Consider the following 27,072-nt stretch of genomic DNA (forward strand, 5'->3'; position numbering starts at 1 on the left):
TTTTACATGATATAGCACGTTTGTGTTTATTTTTAGGCCCCGCCACATTTAATAGCTCCAAACCACCTGCCAGTTGTCTGACAGTGCGACAGTCATCAGACATGCTTCATTTCGTGACATACTGTAAATACCAGTTAATGGTCCTCTACTGCACTGGAGCATGTGTTGAAAAATTACCTCCATGCATAGTCGATCTCATTTTAACTGACCTTCAGGTTTTGTCACAAACATGATGGATGGCCAATAGGTTGGATGTCAAATAGTTAAAAATGAACAGTGTGGATTTAGCGGCATGTGACGGAGATGCTGCAAACTCATGCTATGATCTTCCTACACAGGGGGACGAAGGCCTGGCTGAAAACCCAGGGCTGCCTGTAAGTTTCCACTGTTTCATTTACATCTCATTATGCTGCTTTGTGTATGTAAGGCCGTTCAACGCAACTTATGAGGTTGTAGTGGACACACAAAAGTATGACCTGAAATGGTTAGACGGGGCTTTGTAAACATCACGGCACTTTGGCAGATCAGGAACTGGTTGTGGAGTTAAAACATCTGGACTACAGTGATGGGAAGTGAGGCGCTCAGCTAAGGTGGCTCCGTGTCACATTACCACTGCCTTGGAAGGGTTCAAACAAGGAGCAGATAGGAAAAGGGGCTCAGAAGGCCTTCTCGCTCGGGCCAAAAAGGATAGGGCTGAGCAGCCAGGCGGGGAAGAGTGCAGCTCCAAAGCCCTGAGCGAGAGGTGGAGAGTGACAGGTAGTCACTGGCTGTTTCTTACATGGGTACAACGTGCTCTCTCTGGGCCGGGGTCTGCTTCTGCAGACCTGCCGTGTTTTTCACCCTTGTAATTAGACTGACTTGTGTTGTTACCCTGGTCATGTAAAATTTAACAGTCGACATAGTTCAATGAACATACACTGACATTGGTTGTTCAGACCCCTTGAACTTTTCCACATCCTGTCACATTACAACCATCAACTTCAGTTTGTTTTAATAGGATTTCATGTGATATATAAACATAAGTATCTGCATATTTGTGAAGTGGGTGAAGTAGAGAAAAGAAAAGATTAAGTGATTTTCAAATATGTTTTGCAAATAAAAGTCTGCGATTCAGGCATGCACTGTATCCACCTCTTAATTTGTAGATATCTTTGCCGGTTTTTATTGTAACATAACTCAGGCACAGTTAGGTTGAACTGAAAGTGTCTGTGAAAAACATTTTCAAGGTTTGTCAGTTGGATTTAGTTCTGCTCTGCAGAGAGTCTGAGCAGTTTTTCAGCTTGACAGTTTTTAATATTTTTTGGCATTAGAGAGTATTCTATAATATTGCTCTAATCACTTTACCCTCCATTCACTAATAATGTGACTTCTGAAGGCAATAGTTTTTTTTTTTGTTGAGGTATCAGGGAACTGAATTTGCATGCTGTCACAGTGGCACACAGATTCTTATTTTAAAACAAATTGAAAAATTCACAGTTGCACCACTTTGTGTTGGTCTAACAAAATTCCAAGATGCATTGAAGTTTGTGGTTGTAATGTGAATTTTGTTTGAAATATGAGATCATGAGGCAGTATGAAAACTTTTGCAAGGCACTTGATATGCATCCCTATGTTCCCATCAACACTTTTAACAAATGTGTGGACACGGATGCAAAAAGCAAATGCTCTCAATGGATTCGGACCAGAGAGTTGAAGGCTGCCGCAGATTAAAGGTGTTCTGTGGGTGGGTAGTTAATTATGTGCACATCAGGAGGGGCTCAACCTGCCAGTTTAAATCAACACTGCAGGGATATATGAAAAAAAAAAAAAACAGTCCCTCTGCTGCTGACTTGCTCCTTTTATGTCGCCAAAATGCTTACGATTCCCACAGACCTCTGCCACCATTCATTAGCTACACTCTCATGCTAATTTTATTTAACAAGCAAAGTAACAAGCATTCCCTGACAGGCAAATGCAGTTTTAGCTAACTTTCTCACATTACGGCAGTAAATGAGTTGGTGAGCCTAAGCAGAAAATGTTGAAGGTAGGCTATTAAAATGCCGACTTGCTGTTAGTGCAGTTGTATTGTATTGCTTGAGGTCAAACTGAGCGCACGATCTGACTAGAGGAGAATATGATGATTTATTAACAAAACAACTGCTGAAAGACTGAGGCATCTTTCATTTAAAGCATCACAGGTCACAGCTGTCTTTTTCTTCACAGATGAATCAGCAAAATCTTTTGGGTCGTCTGCCGTCTTGTGCCGTTTATTTCTTTCTCCCTCGTTACTTTGCACAAGGCAACTGACTCACATGAAACGTCTATTTTATAAGGGTGTATTTGGAAAATCAGCTGTGTGTGTGTGTGACTTTTGCCCATTGAAAGAATCGAGAATTGTCTTGCAGAAATTGGAAAGCGGACACATGAAGTTCATAGTCTTGTATTTACTCTGCAGCCTGGGGGGTTGATGACTCTGCATTCTCTCCCAAGCTCATACCCAGCAAGATGTGAGGAGAAACTGTTATAGACTTGGCTCTCTTCATATCATCCTGGTCATGGAAAATGACCTCATTACCCTTTATTTTATTTGCATATAATACATGTCAATATTTTTATCTGAATAAAAGCATTTTAATTGTTAATATTTACTTGAATTTTAGGCTAGAAATGACAGCCTCAAGGTTTTAAGCAGTGTCTTGCAAAAATATTCATACCATTTAAGCTTTTCCATCTTTAGAAAATGCTTAGATTTACACTGTTCCATTGTAGCCCTGCTTGCGCGTTCAGGGTTGCTGTTTCACATGAAGCTGAACTCCTGCACCAGTTTTTAGTCTTTTGTAGCGCCTGACAGATTTTCCTCTTGGATTTTCCTCTTGGATTTTCCTCGATTTTGCTCCTTCTGACTTACCAGCTTACCAAATTTGACCAGCTTCCTTGTCCTTGCTCAAGAAAATTATCCCCTCAGCATAATGCTGCCACCAACATATTTTTCAATGAAGATGGTATATTAAGAATCATGCAAAGTGTTAGTTTCCCACCAGAATCAGATCAGCCTTAATTTTGGTGTCTTCTGACCTAACATTTCGCTGAAATTTTATCATAAATTTGACTGGGGAATAGATGATTTACTAAAATGGGTCTGATGATTTTCACTTTTACAATATCCTGTTTTTTGTTGCCATTTTCAGAGGATGGAGTGAACAGTGAATAATGCGATGTTCAAAATAGTGGATATTGTTCTATATCTAGTCCAACTTTGAACTTTGTTACATTTTCTTCCCCACTCAGTGTTGGGAGTGTTCTTTTGTCTACAAATTATTGTCAGGTGTTTAATTTAGGAATTTCAGAGTAAAAGGAATTGGATTTGTATTTTGATTTTGGTGTAATACTTATTTGTATTAAGTTTTTGACGAGCATTAATTTCTTCTTTAGCCCACTGTGTGCAAACCCACACATTCAGTGGGTGTACGAACCACATACAGTCCAAAAAAAAATTTGTTAGTGTGCATCATTGTAAAATGACAAGATGTGGAGAATTTCTAGTGGCATGAATACTTTTGCAATGCACTTTTTCTTAGTTGTTTTCAAATAGTTTTGAGATCATGCTTTTGTTTTCTTGTAAATAACACGTTTTAATTTAACTCTTTCAGGGCCCTCAAGGAGATAAAGGAGAAAAGGTAAACTCGAGATCCACACTTTAAAAAAAATAAATAAATCATGCCAACAAGTGATTGTTTTTCTTGCTGAACAAAATTCTCCTGGCATGTTTTCCTCTTCCAGCCATATACAACTATTAGGTTGGACAAGAAACTATTGAAGCACCATATGCACTCTCTTTAACAAGAACATAAACTCAGAATACACCTTGATTAGCTTGCTAATAGTTTTTTATCTGGATACTTTATAGAGTAATGGAATGAAGCCCTGATCAACTGAGGCTGCAAATTGCCTATTAAGGCGATATTGGAGAAGTCACCTAGAAACTATTCAAGTATTGAAACTGCAACTTTACATACTCCTTCCTACCTGTGCACTTAATTTTAACCAACCTAAGTCTTTTGTTATCCGTTGAGCTAACTTGAATCTTAATGTTACAAATAAACTCCACTGGTCTGCCGACAACTTGTGTTGCAAACATCAGCTCGTGTCAGACTTCCCGAGATGCAAAACAAAGTCTCTGTGGATTGCTAAATATAGCGTCTAATTCTCCATAATACATGTCCTCCCCCCAGGGATCAGCCGGAGTGCCGGGTCAGCCAGGCAAAGAGGGCAAGAGGGTGAGTAAACAGCGACAGTTAACCAGTTGTGTGGCCTGACTTGATCTTGCAGTGACTGGGAGGTCTTGGCCTGCAGGAACAGCTACTGAGTGGCTGTTGTTGTATGTGACCCTTCATGGCAGTGGGCCTAAAAAAACAGGGAAGAGTCTGTGAGGGCATGCTGTATGACAATTAATGAATGGGATCCATGGTCAAAGGGTCATGCACACACTCACAGTATGACTGGCAGCACACATGTCTACACAGTCCTAGTGTGTAGCTGTGTTGGGTAGTATTAAGTTTCTAAAAGCTCGATTTGGAATAGACACATTGTCCGTGACTGATTCAATGGCTTTAAAATGTCATGTTTATTTATTTGTCACTTCTTAATGCAGTAAACGTGCTTGAGAATAAATGTGTCTGGATTGCTAAATGATGTCGAGATGACAGACACGGTGCCTCAACTTCACGACTTGCATTTAAGCTACAAAGACTTCAGACTTGGCTTAGAGTCTCTCTCTAAATATCTGCGACTACTCAGACTCAAATTCTGAGACTTAAGTCGTATTAATAATCTATCCAGTCTCCGGTGTGAAGGTGAGGGCAGATGGTTTGAGTAAATAACTGTTTCTCGTCTCCTCTGAGTTAGATTATGGCATAAATAAAAGCTTGGTCATCATGGTTACACTGCACGCATTACATACCATTTAGGACCAAACCGTGCGCACCTCTGGTAGATTTAGATTCAAAATCCAAATCTATCAGAAATGACCACAAAGTTTGTTTCTGATTCCTTACATTAAAAATGGCATGTCTAAAATTATTTATGCCCTTTTGCAATAATCAGTAGAAAAGTTTTGTTGTCAATGCTGCCATAAACCCTTCTTGCTGATCAGTTTTTTGATTTTTTTCTATGGTATTTTGACAATTTATTTTTGGTTATGAGCTCCAAGTCTTCTCCCAAATTCTTTGCTCCCTCCACAGATTCTCAGCCAGATTTAAGTCAGGACTTTGACTGGGCCACTCCAAAACTCTGATATCATTTCTAATGAAAAACAAAACAAAAAAAAAACAAAGAAAAACATTGGTTAAATTAAAAGATTAGTTTGAATATAATGAATACTTTTAGCTCAACTGTGTGGCATCTCTGCAGTCATTCTGGATAATTTGTGTCAGTAAAAAACTTTAATGGATGCTTCTAAGTTTATCTGTTGCATTTAATGATACCATCAAGCAAGTATTCACAGTGAGTCTGAGCTCTTACAGAAATGCACCCATTATCCTGTTAAAGGTTACTTTTGATTTATTTCCCAGGGACTTTCAAGGACTCTGGGCTGTTATTGGCTCGTAACAATCTCTTCATATATCATAATTCTGACCACGAACCTTGTCTTTAATAACTTTTGGGCATTTTGAAAATACCTCTGCAAGTTTGTGAAGCAGACATTATTACAAATGAATTAAATTTGAACAAGGTAGTTGATTGTTATCTATTCTGAGGGATTTAATATCAATAGAGTGAAAATGAAATTATGATGGCATGAAGATTGTTTTAGTTTGACCTAACAGCAGACAAGAATTTGGGGATGGGGCGGAAAATGTCTTTCTAAAATAATAATAAAAAATGAGCTCTGTAGTTTTGTTTGTCCTACATAGTATGGTTATAAAACAGAAGAAAATATTGCTGCAAAATATAAAATCCACATGAGAGCTTTAGAGCAGCCACAAGTAGGTCAGGGAGATATTCATTTTATATTAAAATGAACTTCATGAATTCGATGGCAGCTGGCTCAAAGCATGTTTGTCATGAATTTTGCCCTTCTTAATCAGAAAGTGTCTCTTAACATTGTGTTGAATGATCAGCTGTGCTTTTTTTCCTCAATGGATCATTTCACTGAATGAAGTTACTGAATCTGTTGTAGCTGAAGTTATTCCCATTGAAAATAAGTGAGCGCAGATGTTTTGATACTATTGTCTCCACATCATTAGTCATATTGCTTTTTAACACATAACCCTGCCTGAGAAGAGGCTGGGACATACAGAAACTGAGCTTTAGCGGCATGATTTAGGATGTTCTGAAATACATCTTGATGATGAAATTCAAAACATAACTGCATGAAAGGAGACAGAATGCTACTCTTACTAATGTTGTGCCCTCTTGGTTTCCCTTTTTATTTTACCGCACATATTTCTTTGAAGAGTTGATAGGTAAATAGCTACAAGGCATTTAAGAGGCAATTTCAGATTTTGTTCTGTTGTTGCTGCTGAAGACACAGTTCTGATCTATTAATACCTCATCGTTGATGGTTGGCTGACTTCGTGGTGACTGTTAATGCACTAAGGTTTCTGCTTATTCTTAGCTCCAAGAGTCACATGGAGTCCAGTTTGTTGACCACTGTGTGTTTCTGCAGTCTGACAACCTATTTTAGGAAGGAGGGGGCATGTATCATTATCAGAGCCTCTCACCCAATTAGCAATTCTTGGCCATGCCTGCATCTTATTGGCTTTACAAAGAGCTACAGCTGCTATACAACTGATGCAGAAGGGCTTGATGCGGAAGGACTGCTCTATATCCTTCATGGAATAGCCGGGAGTGAAAAGCTTTCACAAAGTCTTAGATTCAAGCCTGACCATCTCTCAAACTGTCCACTTTAATTTATTGTTGAGCAAAATACGACCACTCTAAGCCATCTAGATTTACTTCAAGGAGATGTGGAGGACATTGTAGTGGGGAGAAGAGGAATGATGCCATTTGCTCGGATCCTTCTCCAAAGCTTAAAGCAACATATGCAACCGAGAATATCAAGGGTAATCACCCAAACCCATCTGCAACCCTGTAACTAATATCCTCAGAATCTTGATCTTGTCTTATTACCTTGATTGATGTCTGGTCAAGTTTGTCAGGGTGACAACCATGACAAAGTAATTAATGGGAATGTGTTCCCACATTGCACATTTCCATTAGTGATAATGTGAATGTGCTTGGTTCTGTCTAATCTGGGCGGCACTAACACAGAATGGTAGGCCAAGAGTAGAACTCTGGGATTCAGAGGCCCATTATAGCCAATCAAAAGGGAAGACGGGGATCGTTGGTAAAAATGATATGTCCCCTGTGCTGTCTATGGCGAGCTGAAATATTCATCACACTCAGTAATGATGTCCTAAGCTCAGTGTTGTCATTGTACGGTGGCTCTGCTCCATACTGATGGTGGAGGTGAAAGACAAGCATGCTAAATAGTTTTTGTTTAGTCACTTGGAAAGCCAAGTATTAGGTATGTCATTCAGGGTGAATGGCAGAGAAGTGCCTGTCTGCATCACAACAGTGTGAGCATATTAAAGTTCTGTACACATACAAAAGTAATGTGCATTTTGTGCCAGGTAGCATTACAAAAGTGACAAATTACATAATTTTACTCACTCAAAATAGGACTGAAAACCTACGCAGTGCACACGCTGCTTCCTTAATGTTGAAGTACATGGGAACGCCTCTACGGGCTTGGCTTATTCATGTTGTGCCAAGACTTCCCAGCATGCACTGCTTCTTAAGCTGGCATAAAGCAGTGAGTGGGTTCAGTACAGTCACTGGGATCATACCTAGGAACGTTAGCAGGTTCCTTCTGGATTATGAATCACTTTGAAAATTCCCATAACCAGAGCATATCTTGGAAGTTTAAACCATATTTAATGCAACATTGAGCTTTAATTTCTGGGTTTTAGTAAGCTGCAATAATGTTCTAATAACACTTTACCTAAAGCATTCAAAATGTTATCCTGTTTCTCTAAAGGACCTTCTGACCTATGGCTTAAGAAGTCAGCAAATTCACATCTCTCTAAGCTGAGGTTCATTGCAATGTGAGGTGTTTGCTGACATGTTCCCCTTTTGAATATTTTAATGACAAAACACACACCAAAAGTCATTCTGCCCTTTCACAAACTAGGTGCTTTGCTTTAAAATGAGTAGGTTGTAATTATTAATAATTAGTGTTATAGCAGCAGCCTATGTTCAGTTCAGGTTTTTCAAAGAGATGAGGCACATCTAACCAGGTCACATCACATCGGCAGGCACTACTTTAATTCTGTTTCACAGTGATTGTCAATGTAAAGAGTACACCGACACTTAAGACTGTTTAAACAAAAACCCAGATTTGTTCAACCAAATCTACAAATTAGCAAATTCTTTAATATTACTTGTTTTAAAATGGATTTCATTAAATTCCTGTCTTAATTCAGAAATTTTTTGAAATCAAAATGGCAAAAAATAATATGAGGTCTTGGTGTATGTTAACTTTTGCTTTCATTCTCTAACCAAAAATGATTCCACATTTTGAGAATCACATATTTAATGTGTTAAAACCCAAGAGCTGGCTGAACTTGCAGAGTGTTATTGACATATTGACATGAATGCAAGTCTGAAACTCCTCTCTAAACGGTCTCCTCTTTGTCAAGGTGTCATAGAATTATTCTTTGGACAATGTACACAGTTGACAGATGAGCTGCACATCCTCTTATTAGACTGCAGGCTAGAGACAATGAAAACAACCAGACAGAAGGAAGGAGCTTCTGTTCTGCTTATAGATATAATTCTTCAAATTAATGATGAAGCTAAGGCCTTTCTTTTCCTTTTCATCTATTCTATTTTTACTTTATCTTTAAAGGATGAACAGCTTAACACAGTTTGTAAAAAAGTATCTGGGTTTTTGGCTAGGGGCTTCTCAGTAAGAACCATGGAGGTGGCTTTTGTCTGCGAGGTTATGAGTTGTGTTTGGTCTGCTGTGAATAATTCACATTCTTTGCTGAAGAGTTTTTATTGAGTAAGTTGTGACATTTTCCATTGTTACGACGGTCCAACTGTTTCTGAATACCTCATGTTTGTTTCACGGAATAATAAAGGTTAAAAGGCCTACAATATGTTGCTAGCTAGGTAATACAAAACAAAGAGGAAGAAGCCACTAAAGGTCAGCTGAACTGTGGGAGGAAACATTTCCTACAAAAATGTGCCACATCAATGATAGTAATGAAAGAATCCCATCAGATTACTGATGGTTATTGGAGAAACATTACAGAGTGGGACTGTGAGATATGACAGGCTTTTGATTTTACTAACAGGTGATTTATCCTGTGTGGAATCAGTTCTCCTTTTCTGTCTTCCCGCATTAGAGCCACCGTGGTTACTAATTATAGTGTCCAACACAGCAATTACTCACTTCCAAGTCACTGTGCTTTCACGTCTATTGTTCCCTTTGAAACTGTATATGACTAAATGTGAAAAGGATTTTTAAGGCAATGCCTTCCTTTTTTTTCACAGAAATATGGTGGCAATGAGTACAAACATTGCACTGAAAGAGAAATACATGTGAATTTAACATAGGGTCATGTCAGAGCCAGTCCAAGGATGTATGGGGCCCTAAGCAGAATTTCATATCATTGCCCACTTCCAGTTAAGCATTTATTATAGAGTGAAAATGAAATTATGGTGGCATGAAAATGAAATTCCTCAGAGTCGAGAGGAGGGTGGGCAAAGTTTGTTGTTTTGTTCACATGCGACAAAGACAAAATAGGAGTTTAACCTTTAGAGGATGGAGGGAATGCATTTATTCAAATCTGTGGTAATATATTCTAGAAATACATTTTACACATTGTCCGGCATTGTCTCTATTGAAAAAAGGAAAAATACCTTGTGGTGTAAGAGTTATGATAACTCAACTTCTGTGGAGGTTCCATTCAACAAGTGCTTTTGTTAAACCCGTCCTGCATGAATTCAAGTGCTCTGAGGGCCGTAGAGCAGCAGGAGGCATTGAACAGTCACAGAATGTGCTCTTAACTTCAACTGGCTCTACCTCATGTTGTCTTACTAGATACTTCAGCACAAATGCTTCAGTAAAGAATCTAGACCAGAAAGACACATAAAGACCTTTAAACCACGTTGTCCTCTGATGAGGTGGTTTACAGGTACTTCTTTCAGTCAGTTTTAATATAAAACAACTGTGTATTTCCCAACTTCACTTGTAGTCAATTGACATACGTGTGCTGCCACTGTTTTAAAAATGATTTCCTAGAAATATTACACATTGATTTACATCACAAACAGTTGATCAGAAACTCTCTGTTATTCCCTGGTGTCTGAAAAATCTTAGAATTTGAGTAATGTCAACAGCAGCTGTTGAGGCTCTTTGAAGTTGCATCGATTTGATCTGTCAAAACAGTCGGGAAGATAGCCTGTCTCATGCCTGCTTGGCGACTGGACTGGTCTACTTCTTGACAGAAGAGAGAGGTAATTTCCATCCTTTGGAGGTAATTGGGATGTTTACATTTTTCATGTGTGCTCTGAAGTGAATGACAGAGGCAGCTTTCTATATGTCCTAACATCAGCACTGGTTTCCACCCTCCTTGTATTCACCACTTTACTCTTTTAATGAGACAATTCAAAAGTTATTTGCCCTGTAGATACAAATTAAAGTAAGTGTGGACTCCAAAGCGCTACGTCTTTGTAAACTTGAGAGATTTATTTTTCTTTTGTGTCAAATATAGAAAATGAAAGTTTAACTTGGCACCATTATCATTCGGGTGTTTTCCTAGTTGGCTTTCTGTGGTTTGTCTGTGGTCAAGGCATTAGTGTCAGATGTGATACAATAACATTAATCTACCCCAAACCTAATTCTACTATGTACCCTCATTGTACAGTTAATGCATGTTGTCATTTAACCTAATTTGAAAAAGTATGCCTCTCTCTGCAAATCACATGCATGCTCTAACTATGATGTAGATGCCTCTCCTTCTCAGGATGGAGCAAATGCTTTGAGATAATTGAGGCAGCACAGTATGGATGACATTCATATCATATCTAATGCACTTGACTGAGATTAATTTCGATGATCTACGCATCCGCGGAGACGAGCGAGAGGCTTTGGCAGTGATGGGGTGGGAGTAATGGTTGTAGTCCGGGAGCAATGGAACATTTGGCAGCGACTTCTTACTCTATAGGTGGAAGCAGATCTGAACCGTCGCTGTTGCAGGCTGTTGACCTCTATCAGAGCACCTGCGGTGCAAGATTATTAAGTAACGAGTCCCTGGTGAGAATACCAGCCTTCCTGCCAGAAGTTCGCCATGGGAGGCTGCTGTTGATTTTGGTGATACAGTAAATGCATAAAATAACAGCACCTTGATTGGAGCCAGATTCTGTTTTTTTTCTACTTGTCTAATTAAGGATGCTGTGTAATGATGATCTACATGTTTTTTTTATGCTGAGACTTTATAAACACAAGAAGGTAAACTAGGATTCACATTTACAATAAAAATAACACTTTTATGTCATGTTACATACAAATCAAATACACTCACACAAACATTACCACATTATTGGTTTTATTCATCAGCTAGTGCATTCAATCTGTTATTGCAACAACTGCTATTATGTTAGTGGAATAACCGAGACATTAGATTTTTACTTTGTTGAGGAGGACCCTACTCTTCTTAGTAGATTTTTTTAATGCAGCCACAAAGGAATGCGTCCATATGGACGGACGGAATTAAGATCGATCGATTGATCTTAATTCTGGCAATAGCCCAGCTGGGAGATGACAATGACAACAAGCCAAAAATAAATGTTCATTTATAACTTAAAAAGTGGTAACTACATTTCCACATGTGGCCAATTACTCAGGTATTCTATGGCTTATAATGATTTTTATTATCCAAAACATTTAGCTGTTGCAAAAAGGCACAAACTGAAAAATCTGTAAGGGGGCAAACCATTTCATAGCACTGTATGCTTTACTCTTATTTTTCAATAGGAATAGATGTGTAACAGCCCATTACTATACAAACAGCGTGCTTTTTAAAGCAGTGTTTAAAGGCAGCTGCATGATGTAGATGTGTAGTTACAGTTTTGGCCTGACCTGCAGAAGCTCAATGACAGAGAAACACAGAAAGAAGAATTTACAGGTCAGCAGGGCTCACAGCTGAGACTTTATGGCAGGATTTTACACCCTTTGTGATTTTACAAGCAGGCAGAAGACTCATTAACCCTTTGCAGAACAAAGTAGAATAGGTTATTCTTCCCCTTTCTGCACACATTCACATTGAGGAAAATCAGAGAGGCATGCTTTTGACACCTGTATTACACTAGGAGGTAACACGTTTGCCCAGAGCACAAGGCAATTAATCTTGTCAATGTCAAGTGCATTGGGAGAGAGGATGAAACAAAGATTTGACCTGATTGGCTATGAAAAGGTCTCTCATTTGGGCCCTGTTGGGAGAGCAGAGGGTTACAGGGGAAAGCGTTTGGCACATGCAAGGACAGATGCACAAAGCTTTGATTTATCTGTCTGACTCTCGTCCCTCCCAGTGAGACACGATTTTGTTACATCTATGAGTGTCCAGAATAAACATGCATTAATTGGCCAATTAATTACAGGGATGAATACAGAAGGCAAGACTTTAATAGGGCCACTTTGATTGCACCTTGGTCTGTGGCTTTTCTAAATTTTGTGTGTATTTATGTTTGTGTGTGTGTGACTAAGTCGATGTGTGTTAGTTTAGGTGTGAAAAACTGATGCTCAACAAGGGGTAATGTAGGTCAACACACCCTTTGAGTATTACATAGACCTGTTGTAGCGGGCCCAAACACAGCCCCTCACTCACACATCTACAGTCATTTTTCATGAGGTAATTTTACCGCAGCAAACAATGTATGGATTTGTCAGAGTCCCATGTCAAACATGATAGAGTAAACAAAGCTGATTTTGAAATGTGCTGATATGTAAGAAATTACCAAAGTAAATAACATGCAAGTTAATGTGAGTAAGTGGGATGTAAGTAATATGCATGTATAATAACTAGTAAGTAAATTGGAATAGATAAGTAGATAGGCAATCAGGGGTGTAGATCCAATCCGGCCCGAGCCCGTAGACATTGTATCCGGACCCGATCCGTAACCAGACTAATTCATTTTAATTAAAGGCATGAGTCGGAAATAAACCCACCATATCATTTTAATTAAGATTTTACTGCTTTTGTTCTTAGATCATTTTGTCGCTTGTTGTAACTTCAGGGTGAGTCAAGTGCAAATCATCTGGGATGTGAGATTGATAGGAGCGGAGCAGGGTGGGACCGCTTGCGTATTTATTGTGCAGTGTGCTAATTAACTTCTGCACCTTACTTTCTTTCTTTCCTCAAAAGGGTTACCTGCCTACTCTCGCCTACTTAGTAGGTAGATTAATACGACTTTACATCATGCATTCTTGTTCAATTTTCTCTGTGCAGGACGTATTACAGGCTTATTAAACATGACACTGAAGCCTGACTTGAGTCCTCGTCAAGCAAATAACGTTAAATGACATTAAATAACATTGGGCCCGACGCGGCTCAATTGTGGGTCATATATTTAAATTCTAAACCTAAAATAGGTAAACATAAATTGGTAATACATGAGTAAGTAATGTGCAAATATTAGGTAAATAAGCATACATGGAAGAAAGGGAGGAAGAAAGGAAGCAACTGAGTGCTTCTACAATAAAATGCAGAATATAATTAACAACTTGTCCATAAGTGTCTGGGAACCTCACATGTTTTATGTTTACCAATTATTTCTAAGCAGCTTTAAAGCTACCAAGGTCAGATCTATCAGAGAGTCATGTGTCAAACACGGTCTGGAAAGCAAAACTGATTTAATGAAACGTGTCAACATGCAGGAGGTGACTAGGCACAATTTCACTCATTCAAACTGTAGAACCTCAATGGCTTCAAGCTGTTAGGAAAGCACAAGCAATACTCTCAGTCACTCTAAAGAGAATCCATGGTTTTAAAATGTGAATACCTTCAAACAGACATTTTTGATCCCTGATGCTTTGATTGGAGCGAGCCCCAAGTAAGCTCAGTCTGTGTCAGTCGTTTTCCCCCCAAGTCGGTCAAGGGAGAGAGGAAGACACGGAAAGCCGAGTGTTGCATGGGAATAGGAAGCTGGATGGGGAGGAGAAGTAGCCCTGAACGCTGCAGAGCACAGAGGCGTGGTAGTGGGAGGCTGCATCACTTACAGCCCTGTTACAGCCTGCCATCCATATTCTGATTTTTCACACTGTCATCCTGCCCTGCAACCAATTTAAATACATCCATCTGTGTCCACTTTAATGGAATGTAAGGGAGCAATGCATTGGCACTGGCCTGATATCATACATATGGCACTGTATGGGACCTTTTTGTAATCTGTTTTGCTTGGTTATATGAAGCGTGACACTTGCTGTGAACCCCAGGATACATAGAGCGAACACCCTGTGGATCCCTGACCTTAAATATTTGGTTTGTAATATGAATCAGGGCTTATTCAAAGTGCATTTTCTCTTCGGTTGCTAGATATTGTGGGCATAAAACACTCTGTATCTGTAAACACAGGATGGTAGCAATCTGGTGTGTATGAATAGTATGGCCAAAAGTCCAGATGAGACTGTAAAACTGTGAAACAGCCAAGACTAATAACAGCATCCGTTTGGGAATGTGAGCATTGAAAAAAAGCATCGCTGACCCAGTAAGGAGTCAATGCAATAGGCACCCAGCTTGCACCGAAACGCTATGAAACGCTGTGCAGACATTCAGCTGATGGGTGGGTATTGAGCTCATAGTTAAATATAGATTTATCATCACTTCCTCGCCACATAAAGATGCAAATTCATACAGTAAAGCAGCCTTCTTTCCACTCCTTAGGAGACGTTAAAGTCAATGAGCTCTTAAAACTCATGGCTGAGGATGTGGTAGAAACGTGGCTGTTGTAAAGAGCTGTATTCAGGCTCCCATAGGACCTGTGTGGCTCAGTTTCCATAGACATCTACTGTCTGCGCTTAGTGTTTGCCTTTGGCTTTAGTGTTTGCACACTGCGTACTAGCTATTAGCAGGAGGTTTGCTGAAAATGCTCGGTAATGATTATTTTAACCAGCTCTATGCTGCATTCTGTCGCTGTTTACCCTTGTACTATCACCTCTGTCCCCTACTATTGTGTGATGGCTGAAAAGACATGTAATGCTGAATGGGAATTATTTTCTCACTTTCATACAGCTTCTTGTCTCATGTTTGTTTCCTTCTTCTTATCTTTGTAGGCCCTCAAAAAAAAAATCTCCTTTACAGTATTCAGTCTTTAATTGCCAGACTGCCTAATTAGGGATGTTACCCAACACACATCATACATTCATGCATTGAGGACATCCATCCTCTCTCAAAGAGAGCCTACAGTCTCATCACTGGCTTTATACCCTCCCATGCACGAGATTTGTGATGAAACCAGTTTGCCATCTAGTGGCTCTTGTGCAAATAACTATTTTGTTGTACAGGGTCCGTGATTGAGTCTCTGTGAGGGGGAGCCTTCATGGAAAGCTTCAGCCAAGGGACTATAGGTGCAATCTTGGCCGGCTGAGCTGTGTCTTAAGTCGGCTGCAGTGTCAGGCATCTCTTTATACTTCCTTGAATATTTAGATGGCTGGGAGTTAAAGAGCGCATTGTGTGCCAGTCAGAATGGTGAAAAATGCTAAGCTGCATTTGAGACCCTGCCAGGCAGCTGTCGGCTTTGCCGTTCTCTTCCTGCCCCGGCCGCTCCTCTTAACCCTCAGTAAACAACTGGAACAAATCCTATTTTATTGCGGCTTTTACCAAGTGTGAGGGATCTCTGCAAGCTCCAGTGCCCAGGCTTTTTCTAAGATTGTGCAGTGTCCTAAGATGGCATTTAGGGAGCATACTCAGAAGTGGAAAATTTGCACCGTCTGCCCCTAATTGTGTCTTTAATAACAAACAGGTGCAGTTGTGCTCTGTGTAGTGCATTTTATGCCATTTCAAGCAAGTGGCATGATCCATATTTACCCCACAACCACTGATAGCAAATAAAAAATAAAAAAAAAAAGCTTTGGTGAAGATTTTGACAATACACATTATGCTGGGCTGTGTAAACTTAGTCCTTTCACTAACTGATTATTAATGTGTTATCATTAATGCCTAGACTGATTACTATGTACACACAAAAAACACTGCTGGTTTATTATTTAACCCAAATGGTAGGTTTGTTATTATGGAACCGAGGCTGGGTAAATTCAAACATACATTGAGCCAAAAAATTGTACCCAGCACAGCTTATTATTTTTAACAGTCAATTTTAAATACACAATAACCTAGTCAGACGTTAGTGAACACCTTGTACAAGAAGAAATAGAAAATAGTAACACAGTAAAGTTATGCTGAAAAGTAATCTAAATATTTGTTCTCTTCACTAAATGCTGCTGATTGCTAACTGATGCTAATACTTGCTTGTGTTTAGATCATTACTCCAGCTGTGGCTCTGATGAACAGTTTTTTTTTTCTTAACTCCAAAAAGCTGCTTTTTTTCAGGAGCTGAAATCTTATGGATACAAACAACCAGTCAATATCTTGTGACCACTATTTTTTTTAAAACCACAGGTTTAGTTTAGTTTTTGATCTGCCTTACTTAAGAAAAAAAGCTGCAAAAATATTGATCGTCAACATTAATTAGCACCACACTCATATGGCTTTAATCTTCCCAATGTTTGTTTTAACGTTAACCTAAACAAAATTTAAGTAGGTCATTGCAATTAACTCTTAAAAGAAATACTATTTCTGAAGGTGTTTTAACATCTGCAGATAGTGCTATCTGCACAGTGCTTTACTATTTACAGCTTGTGTGCATTATGCAGAAACGGGCTGGCAACAATTTTATTTAAAACAGCAGTAGTCGACTAAAAAGATGATATTAAATTTTTTTTTTTTGCGGTTATACTTTGATAAATTTTGTGTTTAATGTAGTTGGTGTACTGCTCTGTAATCCTCTAGAAAAATTCAGCTGTATATAATTCACTTTGACGAGGACATTTAGAGTCACACGCTGATATGGCACCAAGCTTGTGCTCTGGCAGAAGAGAGCCAACAAGATCGTTTATGGGACTTGTTAAAAACCGGTTCAGCCTTAGTCCTGGCTAAGAACTGAACACATTTAGCACATTTTTTGTCTGATGTGACTTGTAACATCAGACAAGTCACATCAATTCTTTTCATTTCATTGCCTGAAATGAAAAAAAAAATCCTTTTCATTTCATTGCCTGAAATGAAAAGGATTGTTTTTGTCTCTGTTTTTCCTGAAATCACTCTGTTTCTAGTTAACTATCACTCGTTAGGATGCAGTCTTGAATTGGATGTTTGTGTGTAAAACTGCAGCAAATGGTCCTGAGTTTTCACAGGGAACTGTGGCTCTGACCAAAGACCAGAGAAGATTTGAAGCATCTGTAATGTACGTTTTAGATTTTTCAGCCTCTTACAGTTTTGGAGCAGGCAAACATTTTAAACAGGGAGTAAACATTTGGACAGGCTGTGCAGTGGCAGCCGGTCTCTGTGTTTTGTGCCTATTTTTGAGCATTATAAAATAAGTTCACATTTCTATTGCTTACATGTCTATATTTGAAGTTCAGTGTCTTTTGTAACACAAGTAAGGAGTTATGACTTATTTGTCTCTCTGTAACATTATATCTGCTTTTGTTATATATTGAAGTCCAAAATAATGTGAAAGGTTTACCACTTTAATTGTTACATGTGCTTTATTTTTTATCAAAGAAATGCAGCAGCTGCTTATGGAGTAAGCAGTTATTTTTATAAACCCAGCACAAGAGTTCCACAAAAAGGCTCAGGTGGCTTTAAAACATGTCCCTGAAGGCAGGCGGGACTCGGTTTGCTCAGAAAAATAGGGTGGCATATAGGTTTTTCAGTCGGGAAAAGGGCATATCTCCCAGAACACAAAGTCCAATTTTTGTTTTAGTGTCAGTAATTTGGCTTTCTGGAGGACACAAAAAGTTCAGCGTAACATTTTGATGGGACTCAAATAGATCTCTCAAAGCAACATTTAGGAAAATTATTGCAAGTGTAGAATAATGATTGGGTTTTCTGGTATGTGTTAGGGGTGAATATGGCCCTCAGTGATCATTTCGCTGTGGCTCCTTTAGTTCTTGTGCTCACCCCAGTTGATAAGGTAATTTATCAGAATTAAATGGGTTTTAGTGACGCCTCTGTCTCAGTGCTTCACACAAGAATTCTGTCCTCTGTTTCGTTGTACTGCACCCGGCATGGATTGTACAATATGGAATGTCTCAGGGAACATGTTGACATTTGGGATAAGGATTAGGAAGTCGCCATAAAGGAGTGCCTCTGCTGTGTGTCACCGTTGCTGTTGACTTTGCACTCAGATTGAGTCTTGTGTTGCAGGACTGAGCAGAGCCCCGTGGCTGCCGGCTCCTTTATACTTTTCAATTCACCGCTGAGCTGGAGCCAAAGACTCGGATCCGTGTGGATTACACTGGAAGTTCAAACTCCCTGTCAGTCTACATGAGGCCTCTTTACTTTCTTCTCAGATCTGTGCCAACTGTAGCTTTAGCTTGCACTGTAATTGAATTAATTCTTGTGATCTGCATTTTCACTTTGGTTTGCAGGTTTTTATAGTGGAACAGATGAGTACTTTGTGAGAATGCGTAATTTAATTTTGATTTACGCAGACAGCTACTTTTGAAACTCTGACTCTTCCACTTTTCCCTCTTCCACACTCCCTCCACCTTTCTCCAACTCTCTCCCATCTCTTCGGCAATCATGTCCTTCCTTGCTTTTCTCCATCTCAACCTCCATCTAATCTACTGCAGTGACCTGAAGGAGGGCTTCACACTGCAGCGCTCAAATAATAATCAAGCACTAGGATGTTGTCAAATTTATAGGACACTGAGCGTTGCATGGCAACAGAGATTGTCAGGGTGATTCAACAGACACTGGAGGTTGGGTGAAGAAAGAAAAAGGCTAAATGACAGAAAACAGGGGAAGGTAGGTGAGGTAACAAGAAAAGCAGCAGACAGGAGAGAAGAAGGGAATCGGAATTTTAAAAAAACAATCACATTCACAGAAGGAGGGATTAATAGCTGAGCAAAAAGCACATAATGAAATAAAGTTGAACTTGCCTTTGCCATAAAATGATTTGCAGACGGCAAATTCTTCTCCGTGGCAATGCGTGCTTTACCTTTTTGTCAAGTTTACTATAACCCCATGGATATTTTTACTTTGAAATTTTACACAAATGTAAAAATCTAATTTCTGATTCATTTCATTGTGACTAATTTCTTTATTTTAGAACTATCACACTGTCTGTTTTGACTGACAGTCAAATCTTTCGGTCACTGTAATGAAGCCCAAATTTCATTTTTCATTTTATTTTTCATCCTTGTTGCCTAGTGACTGCTGCACTTTTCACCTTTCTTGAGACATTCTAGTTATCATAAAAAAATAGTTATAAGTTAGCAAGTAAATAAGTATACAAATAGGTAGTAAATTGGCAAGCAGTTTTACATGAATGATAAAGTATGTGATAATTTAATGAGTAAGAATACACATAAATAGGTAAGTAATTAAATAATACGGGAGTTAAGATAAGGAGTACATTAGTAAAAATACAAAAAAAAATACTAAAGAATATTTCATTAATTATATGTACAATAACTAAGTGTACAAGTACAAACAGATAATGTAAGTAAAGCAAATTATGCTCTTCAAGTTCTTAAAAACACAAACTAGCGAAACACCTCTATCAGGCAAGAGAAACCTACATGCATGTCCTTTGGGCAAACTGCTTTGCTGAGCATCTTCTAATACCACGTTGTTCCTTTCTTGACTATCTCAAAAGTCTGGATCTGTTTTGTCTACTTAAAGGTGACTATCCTTGTGCGTCACTGCCAGTTGTTTCAGTTTGGACAATCTACTGAGTGCAAATAGCAATGACAGCTTGAAGCCCAATTTTCTCTTGTCACCATGTGCTCAGATTTATTTGAGATAGAGTGCTAACTGGGGGGTCTCCTTGTCAGTCTAACGCCAGTAGATTGCATTATGTTGAAAATTATTCTCTGTGATGAGTCCAAAAATATTGAAATATTGTCTCATGTTCACTATATGAACATGAGACGAAGAGAAAGAAACAGCTAAATGGAAATTTATAAATGAGATAAACACAACAAACAGCCACAGCAATTTTACGACTAATCCACAAGGTTGTTAGGTGGTACAAAGATTTGGATTATCTTCTGTAGTTCAACACATTAGTTCTAATTGGTCTTTAGTTAACTGATGGTCAAGTAAACCAATATAAATTCTTTATAAAATATTATTTGTCTTTTCAACGCTTTCCAGGTGTACAAGTCAATCTTTTTTTTAAAGAGGGATATGGAAGGAAATGGCTAACAACCTCCAAACTCCTCATTAAGAATCAAAGAAATTCAAATGTTCCCAACAATGTAAGTAAGCTTCGTAACGGTGAACCTCAGCTATTGATCTCAGTCCTCTTGGTGAGAAATGGAGTACCACTTGTTGTTCTTGTGATTGTATGTAAATACATGAACATACAATCATTGTGTGCACTTTGGTGTTAAAAGGGATTCTAAGGGCAAGTGTTGGGAAATAATTCTGGAAATTGCATAATTCATGACCTACTTAGAATAATAGTCCATGAAATATTCATCAGGTAAATTACTTATCTACGTACTCTGGTTTCGTTGTTTTGTTCAGAGGAGGAAAGGGCAGCAGTGGGGACCGAAGCGAGAACACATTGTTTTTCCGTTTCCTTTTCTCAACTGTAGCAATGACTCAGACTCTACCTGTTAATTATCACTGAAAGAGGAAAAATCAAATAGTGTCTCGCCATTATCGTGTCTTTTGAGAAAAAGACCTTGAACACAAAAAAAAATTCTGTTTTGAATGCACATGTTATACACCCACATGCATAAGTGCCTACTGACTGAACACTGGCTTCCCGTTCTGACAGCTTTTGCGCCGCAAACAGAGCAAAGCCTTCAAAGGAGCTGCTCAGGTGTTTTATAATTGCAGCCATACGAAGTAGAAAGATTACACGGTTTAAAGATGCTGCCTCTACACATCAAGGAAATTTGACTTCTACAAGCTCTTCACCCATTCGTGTTCACATTAAAGCCTCCATACTGCAGCATTAGAGGAGCATTAACACCACTGATCAAAAGATGGTGGTCAGGGCTTTGTTGGTACATCAAACAGCAGGAGAAAGAGGGAAGGAGGTAATTTCAGAGAGAAGTCATACACGGGCTGGGTTGTGTTGTTATTAGGGTTAATATTTGCATTACTACACCGTGCTTTCTTCTTTTGCCATAATCCAGGTATCTCTGGACTACAAACATAAAAGTACACATGCAGCCCAGGAACTTGAGCACACATGCAAACAGATGATTAAAAGAAGTCGCTCTCGCTGAAGAGAAGTTCCTTCCCTCGTCTTTGTTGCAGGCAATCGTACATGTCAAGTTTGACCCAGTTAATCAAAGTGTGCGTATGGAGTGTCGGAGGAAAGATTCGGGGGCGTCACTTTTTGATTCTCAACTTTTCTTTTCAGCAGCCAGAGAGCTTAGCTTTTCACAGATCCACACTGCAGCTAACTCTGCAGAGGAAAGAAGTGTTCTTTGCGTCACTCGCAATAACACATACAGTAGCAGAGAAACACAATGTCACATTCCCCTCAGATGATGAAACTCATACTAGAAAGAGGTAATGGCATTTAGCCCCGTAAAAAGGACTGTGTTGTGCATCAGGCTTTTGCTATTCATTTGTTTAGTGGATTGATTCTGGTTGCAGTTAATTTTACACTTTTCTTGCCAGCTAAAGTTCCTGGAACCTCCCCTGTCTGATCCAACTATCCTCTGCTCCTGCAGAGCTGTGCAGAAATACACGACGAGTTATCTTTGCACATGCACACAATCTGTTGGTGTAACCACTCACTTGGCTTCACTTCAGAAAGCATTTGATCTTAATAAAATGCTAGAATTACAGCACTAACTTTTTGGTGTATTATTCTTACTATCTCACGGTTTCCAAGTTCTCCAAAAAAACTGACAGAAATGACTTTTTCCAAACCTTGCTTAGTGACAATATGCACCATTGTCTGGCTTGTCCTGTTTGCTCCTCGGGTTGATTGATATACACTGAGAGAATCACGCAGCTGGAAAGGAGGCAGTAAACCAAACGAGGAACAAAGAGTAGTGGGCCACACGGGGTGCAGCAATTAAGCTGTTTTCTTGTTCTTAATTAAAAGTGAATTAGAGACAGCGACAGGAGTTGCTGTCTAGCCTTATTTGCTGGCAGCTTCCATGTCTTGCTGCACCTGTTGTCGTACATCCACTCATCCTTTACTCATCCTGCATTCTTTCTGTTTCTTTTCGCTATCCTCCTCAGGGACGGAGAGGAAAGCCGGGGGAGCCTGGACCAAGAGGCCCACCTGTAAGTGAGCTACTGTAGCAACACTTTTAAGAAACTTGATACTTTCACAGAATAAATAAATGTATCCATCCATCCATCCATCCATCCATCCATCCATTTTCTTTCACCCTTGTCCCTCAGTGGGGTCGGGAGGGTTGCTGGTGCCCATCTCCAGCTAACGTTATAAATAAATGTATAATTATCTGAAAATACATACAAGTGGACTACATTTATTAGATATCTGAAATTTTAGCAGTATGAAGGGGGCTTAACACAAATGCAAGCAAGTGTATTTTATACTCTTGTATCATTTTACATTTAACACTTAGGTTGGGCAGTCACATTGAATGCCAATAATTCACATTAAAGCTTGTGGTTGTGAGGTTGCAACATCTGAAAAAGTTCAAGAGGTATGAACATTGCAAAATTCTCTGTGCTCGGTTAAAAACTAAGTCGTTCCATGCTTAGACGGTATTGATCTGTTTGAAAAGTTACTGCACAAACAGACGAGTCTTTGCACAAAACTCCGAAAGGTATTTTAAGGTAGCACTAGAATGTGTTTGTATTGATGAGTAGTGCAAATGTGTCTCATAGACCAATTGAGTCTTTGAGTTATGGTCCTTTCCTCAGGTGTCCAAACCAATCTCAGATGGTGTGTGTGCGTGTGCGTGTGTGTTTTGGGAGGGTGGTTGGGGGGGCTGAGTGTGTGTGTGTGTGGGGGTGTGCGTGTGTGTGTGCTTGTGTGGTAACCCACTGACTAAAGGGCACAAACAACAGTGAGCATTAGAGGAGACAGCTTGTCAGACTCTTACCTGCTGATGTCAGAACAAACAGGAAGGTCTAGCTATTGTGCAGCTCAGATACATTGAGTGTGCAATTATTTTCAAGCATGACTGCCTTGATTGCACGATCAGGACACTATTAGGGGTTGTCTTTATTTCATTGAGAAATAAAGAGACACTCTGTTCTGATTTTACTGTCAGTGCTCCAGTTCAGTTGTTTTGGGTATAATTGAGCTACTTAATGGTAAATCTTTAAAGCATAACTGAGTGTGTCACCTACTTGCTTAATAAATCTTAGTCTTTTTGGACACAGAGTTGTGGGAGATTAAAATGACAGAACAGAGGTGTGACATTTCTAAATGGCAATGTCCTCGTGATGCCCTCCACATGTGCTAGATTAACTTCCATCCACTGGTATTGGCATTTATTATGGTCACCTGTTTTGCTGAGGTTGATCTCAGGGGTGATATCTTGTATTCAAAACACACTATGGGGCATCACTCTGCTTTGTCCAGTGGCAGCAGGACATTGAGGGCATTCAAAGGGGGTCAGTGGTTAGCTTTCAATGTCACATTAGCATAACATAACAACCATAGTGTGTGTCAGAAGGACATGACTAAGCCACAATCCAAATTTACCTGCAGATGACCAAGGTCCAGTTGTGTTATTATTTGACTCGATACTAGTGCAAAGGTTAGAAAATATAATGTCACAGAAAAACAACTGCAAAGTGGATTACTTCCAACTACATTTCTAATTTAGAGTAACAAATAACTTTCTGCTATCCATTAGATCATTCATATGATAATCCGTTGTGTTTTTTGTTTTTTTTTCTCCAGGGTCCTTCAGGAACCGTAGAGGGAGCAAGTGCCAAGGTAATATCTAAAATGTTATCACATTTTAGATAAAATGCGATAACATTGCAGCCCCATCAGAACACAAGACAAGTCTAAAAACATTTATCTAAAAATGTTATCAACATCAAGTTTGATGCATCAAACTTGATGTTTTGATGCATCAAGTTTGCATCAAAACAAACTTGATGCATTTAAAGTTGTTATTAATGATGATATCTGGATATTTTGCAAATGATGTGATGGGTCCTAAAACCTAAGCTGTGTACATACATCTAAAACCAGGGTACGTGGGAAATTCACCTACACTCTATAAAAAGATTTTTTTTGACTGTGTGACATTAAATTAGAATTAACTTTCTAATTTAACTTTCAATGCTTTAGGTATATTAGGATTACTAAAATATTTTTTTACTAGATAGTAAATTAATAAGTGAGGAAGAAGTTTAACAACTTTCTTCAAAGTCAGAGATTTACATTTATTTTCTTTATATGTGGGGAATAGCATCACCTTTTAAACTGCATGACTTTGGTCAAACATCCTCGTTGTTCTTTCACAAACTTCTCACAGAAGCTTATTGGAAATGTGTCCTCCTGATAGAACTGCTGTGTCCAAGTCAGGTTATACATTTGTTGGCATTCTGCTCTGCCAATCCATTTTATGTGGAATTTAGATCAGCACTTTTTGATAGCCACTACAAAACATCAACTTTTTCTCCCTGAAAACCACTTTATAGAGAATTTGCTTGTGTGCTTAGGACCGTTGTCCATCTGGAAGACCCATTTGTGCCTGATCTTTAACGTCCTTCCTGATGTCTTGAGATGTTACCTCAGTTTTTTGGGGGGGGAGTTTGCATATTGATGCTATGTATTTTGTGAAGTGCACCGGTGCTCCCACACAACATGGTGTTGTCACACCTGTACTTCACAGTCTGGATAGTGTTCAAGCTTACAAGCTTCCCACTTTTTCTCCAAATTCAATGATTCTCGCTGCGTCCAAGCACCTCTATTGCAGCCCCATCAGAACACAAGACAAGTCTAAAAAAATTAACGTCCTTGTTCTCATTGCATTCTTTTCTTTGTTCTATGATGTTGATATGGTGCACATTTCTTAACAAGACATGTTCATTTCTGGGACACAGACCCTGTTTCCTTCCTGCATGGTGTGATGGTTGGATATAAGCTGTACACTTGTTGCCCCTCTAAGCCAGCACAGACAAGCCAGATGTATGTAAAAGGACAGCAGAAGGATCTCTTTTGTCCATGACTGACACCTTTTTGGGTTAATAGTCAGGAACAGATCTGCCTCGTCAGAAATGGCACCGCTCAGTGAGTCGAAGCGTATCTGCTGCAAGTTAAATAGCTGCTCCCAGCCTGTGTGCCTCCTGCAGTACAGCACAGCATGACTCAGTGCTCACACTCCAAACTGACAGATGGCCATTACATACCGTACTTTTGCAAGAAAAAAAAAAACAACAAAAAAAAGTCTGCAATCATTTTCATGATGCCCAGGGGCGTTTTGGCTCACCAGCAGCACATGAGATATGGATTGTAAGATTTAAAAATAATAAACACAAAAACGCTCAGATATGCACCTCTGTCAGGCTCCCTACAAATGTTCTCGCAACATGCTACCTTCGCCTATCCACCTACAAACCACCCGCTGCCCACCAAGCCTCCAGTGGCAAATACTTGTTATCACGCTGAGAGTGAAAGCCATTGTGTAGTGGACAACCTCTTGACCACTCCTACTCATCAGGTGTGTGGATTCATCACTCGTTCCTGTATACTGCAAGGCTTTCACTGGTCCTTCTGTCTAGAGGAAGGGAAAGTGTAAACTGGCTAACACTGTTTTTCTCTTTTTAATGATTGCCATTAAAAAGAGAAAATTAAACAAAAACAAGACGTTGTGGCAAACCTAACTATTCAGCCTGGTTATTGTGACTGTAGAGTTATTGTACATCTAACATCGAACACTCTCCGTCTGAGTACCCTGTCACCTGTAGAAGAAAGGAAGCTTGATGTTTTAGAAATCGCTTATTAGTTCTTTACAGTTGCCCCATCTAAAAGAGCAAGACAACAAAAAGAGACCCTGTAAAATATAAGCTTTATTGGTCTTCTTTAAATGAAATGTAAAAACAGTACATGTGCAAGATGTGTAAAGCTAACTCATTGTAGCATTAACAAATGGTAATTCTATTATTTTACTAAAAATCCATAAGGGTGTAAACAACTTACTGTAACTCAGTTACTTCCAATGAACACAGAGGCAACGCTGAATAATATCTGCTGGTGACGATGCCTGCAGGAGTCTAAAACTTCCCAGATAATATTAGATCAAATCTAATTTTACGAAAAAGAAGGACAAATATTTCCGTATTTTCTTTAATACCTGTTACATATGTTGGCAAAAATGTCCCGAGCAACAAGCACTGAGAATTGTCTTTTAATTCTTACAGGATGCATGTTAATGCAAGCTCTTCCCTGGCTATGAATAAGTCATGCCGCTGCATTATGGTTGCAATTTTTACTGTAACATTATAAATTTATGTTTTGGGCACACAACAATAAAAACACTGTCCCAGAAAAGAACATTTCAATTTGTTATGATGAAAACAGTAAAGCCGGTCACATTAAGACGCTTACAAAGGCCGAAACGGTAAGTGAGAGAAGATGCACTAAACACTTTGAAGAGGAAACACGTTATGATAGGCAGCAATAATTAAACAGCAGTCCTCAGTGCCCTTTCTTTTACATTTTTCAGTCAGGATGAAATAGACTGAAATGAGACCATGCTGCTGCTGCTGCTGGTGTAGCGTCTGTGTGAACTGAGGCTCCTCTCACTCCCTCAGCAGAGTGTGAATGTTTTAGGAAGAAAAGACGGAAGAAGAGGTCTGCTGTGCAGGATGTGCTGGAAAAGTC

General features: G+C 39.2%; 1 protein-coding gene across 4 annotated transcripts in view; it reads left to right on the forward strand.

The window, feature by feature from the left end:
- Positions 1-27,072, forward strand: part of LOC103477022 (uncharacterized) — a 141,542-nt gene that overhangs the window by 53,448 nt on the left and 61,022 nt on the right. For 3 of the 4 annotated variants that reach the window (XM_081616584.1, XM_008429856.2, XM_008429859.2), the window contains exons 11-15: positions 339-374; positions 3,630-3,656; positions 4,212-4,256; positions 22,491-22,535; positions 24,136-24,171. In XM_081616584.1, coding sequence (XP_081472710.1) covers positions 339-374; positions 3,630-3,656; positions 4,212-4,256; positions 22,491-22,535; positions 24,136-24,171 — 189 coding nt within the window. The remainder of the gene's footprint in view (positions 1-338; positions 375-3,629; positions 3,657-4,211; positions 4,257-22,490; positions 22,536-24,135; positions 24,172-27,072) is intronic. The other variant, XM_008429858.2, reaches the window with a different exon arrangement.

Source organism: Poecilia reticulata, chromosome 15, assembly GCF_904066995.2.
Source record: "Poecilia reticulata chromosome 15, P_reticulata-male-v2, whole genome shotgun sequence".
Classification (NCBI taxonomy): domain Eukaryota; kingdom Metazoa; phylum Chordata; class Actinopteri; order Cyprinodontiformes; family Poeciliidae; genus Poecilia; species Poecilia reticulata.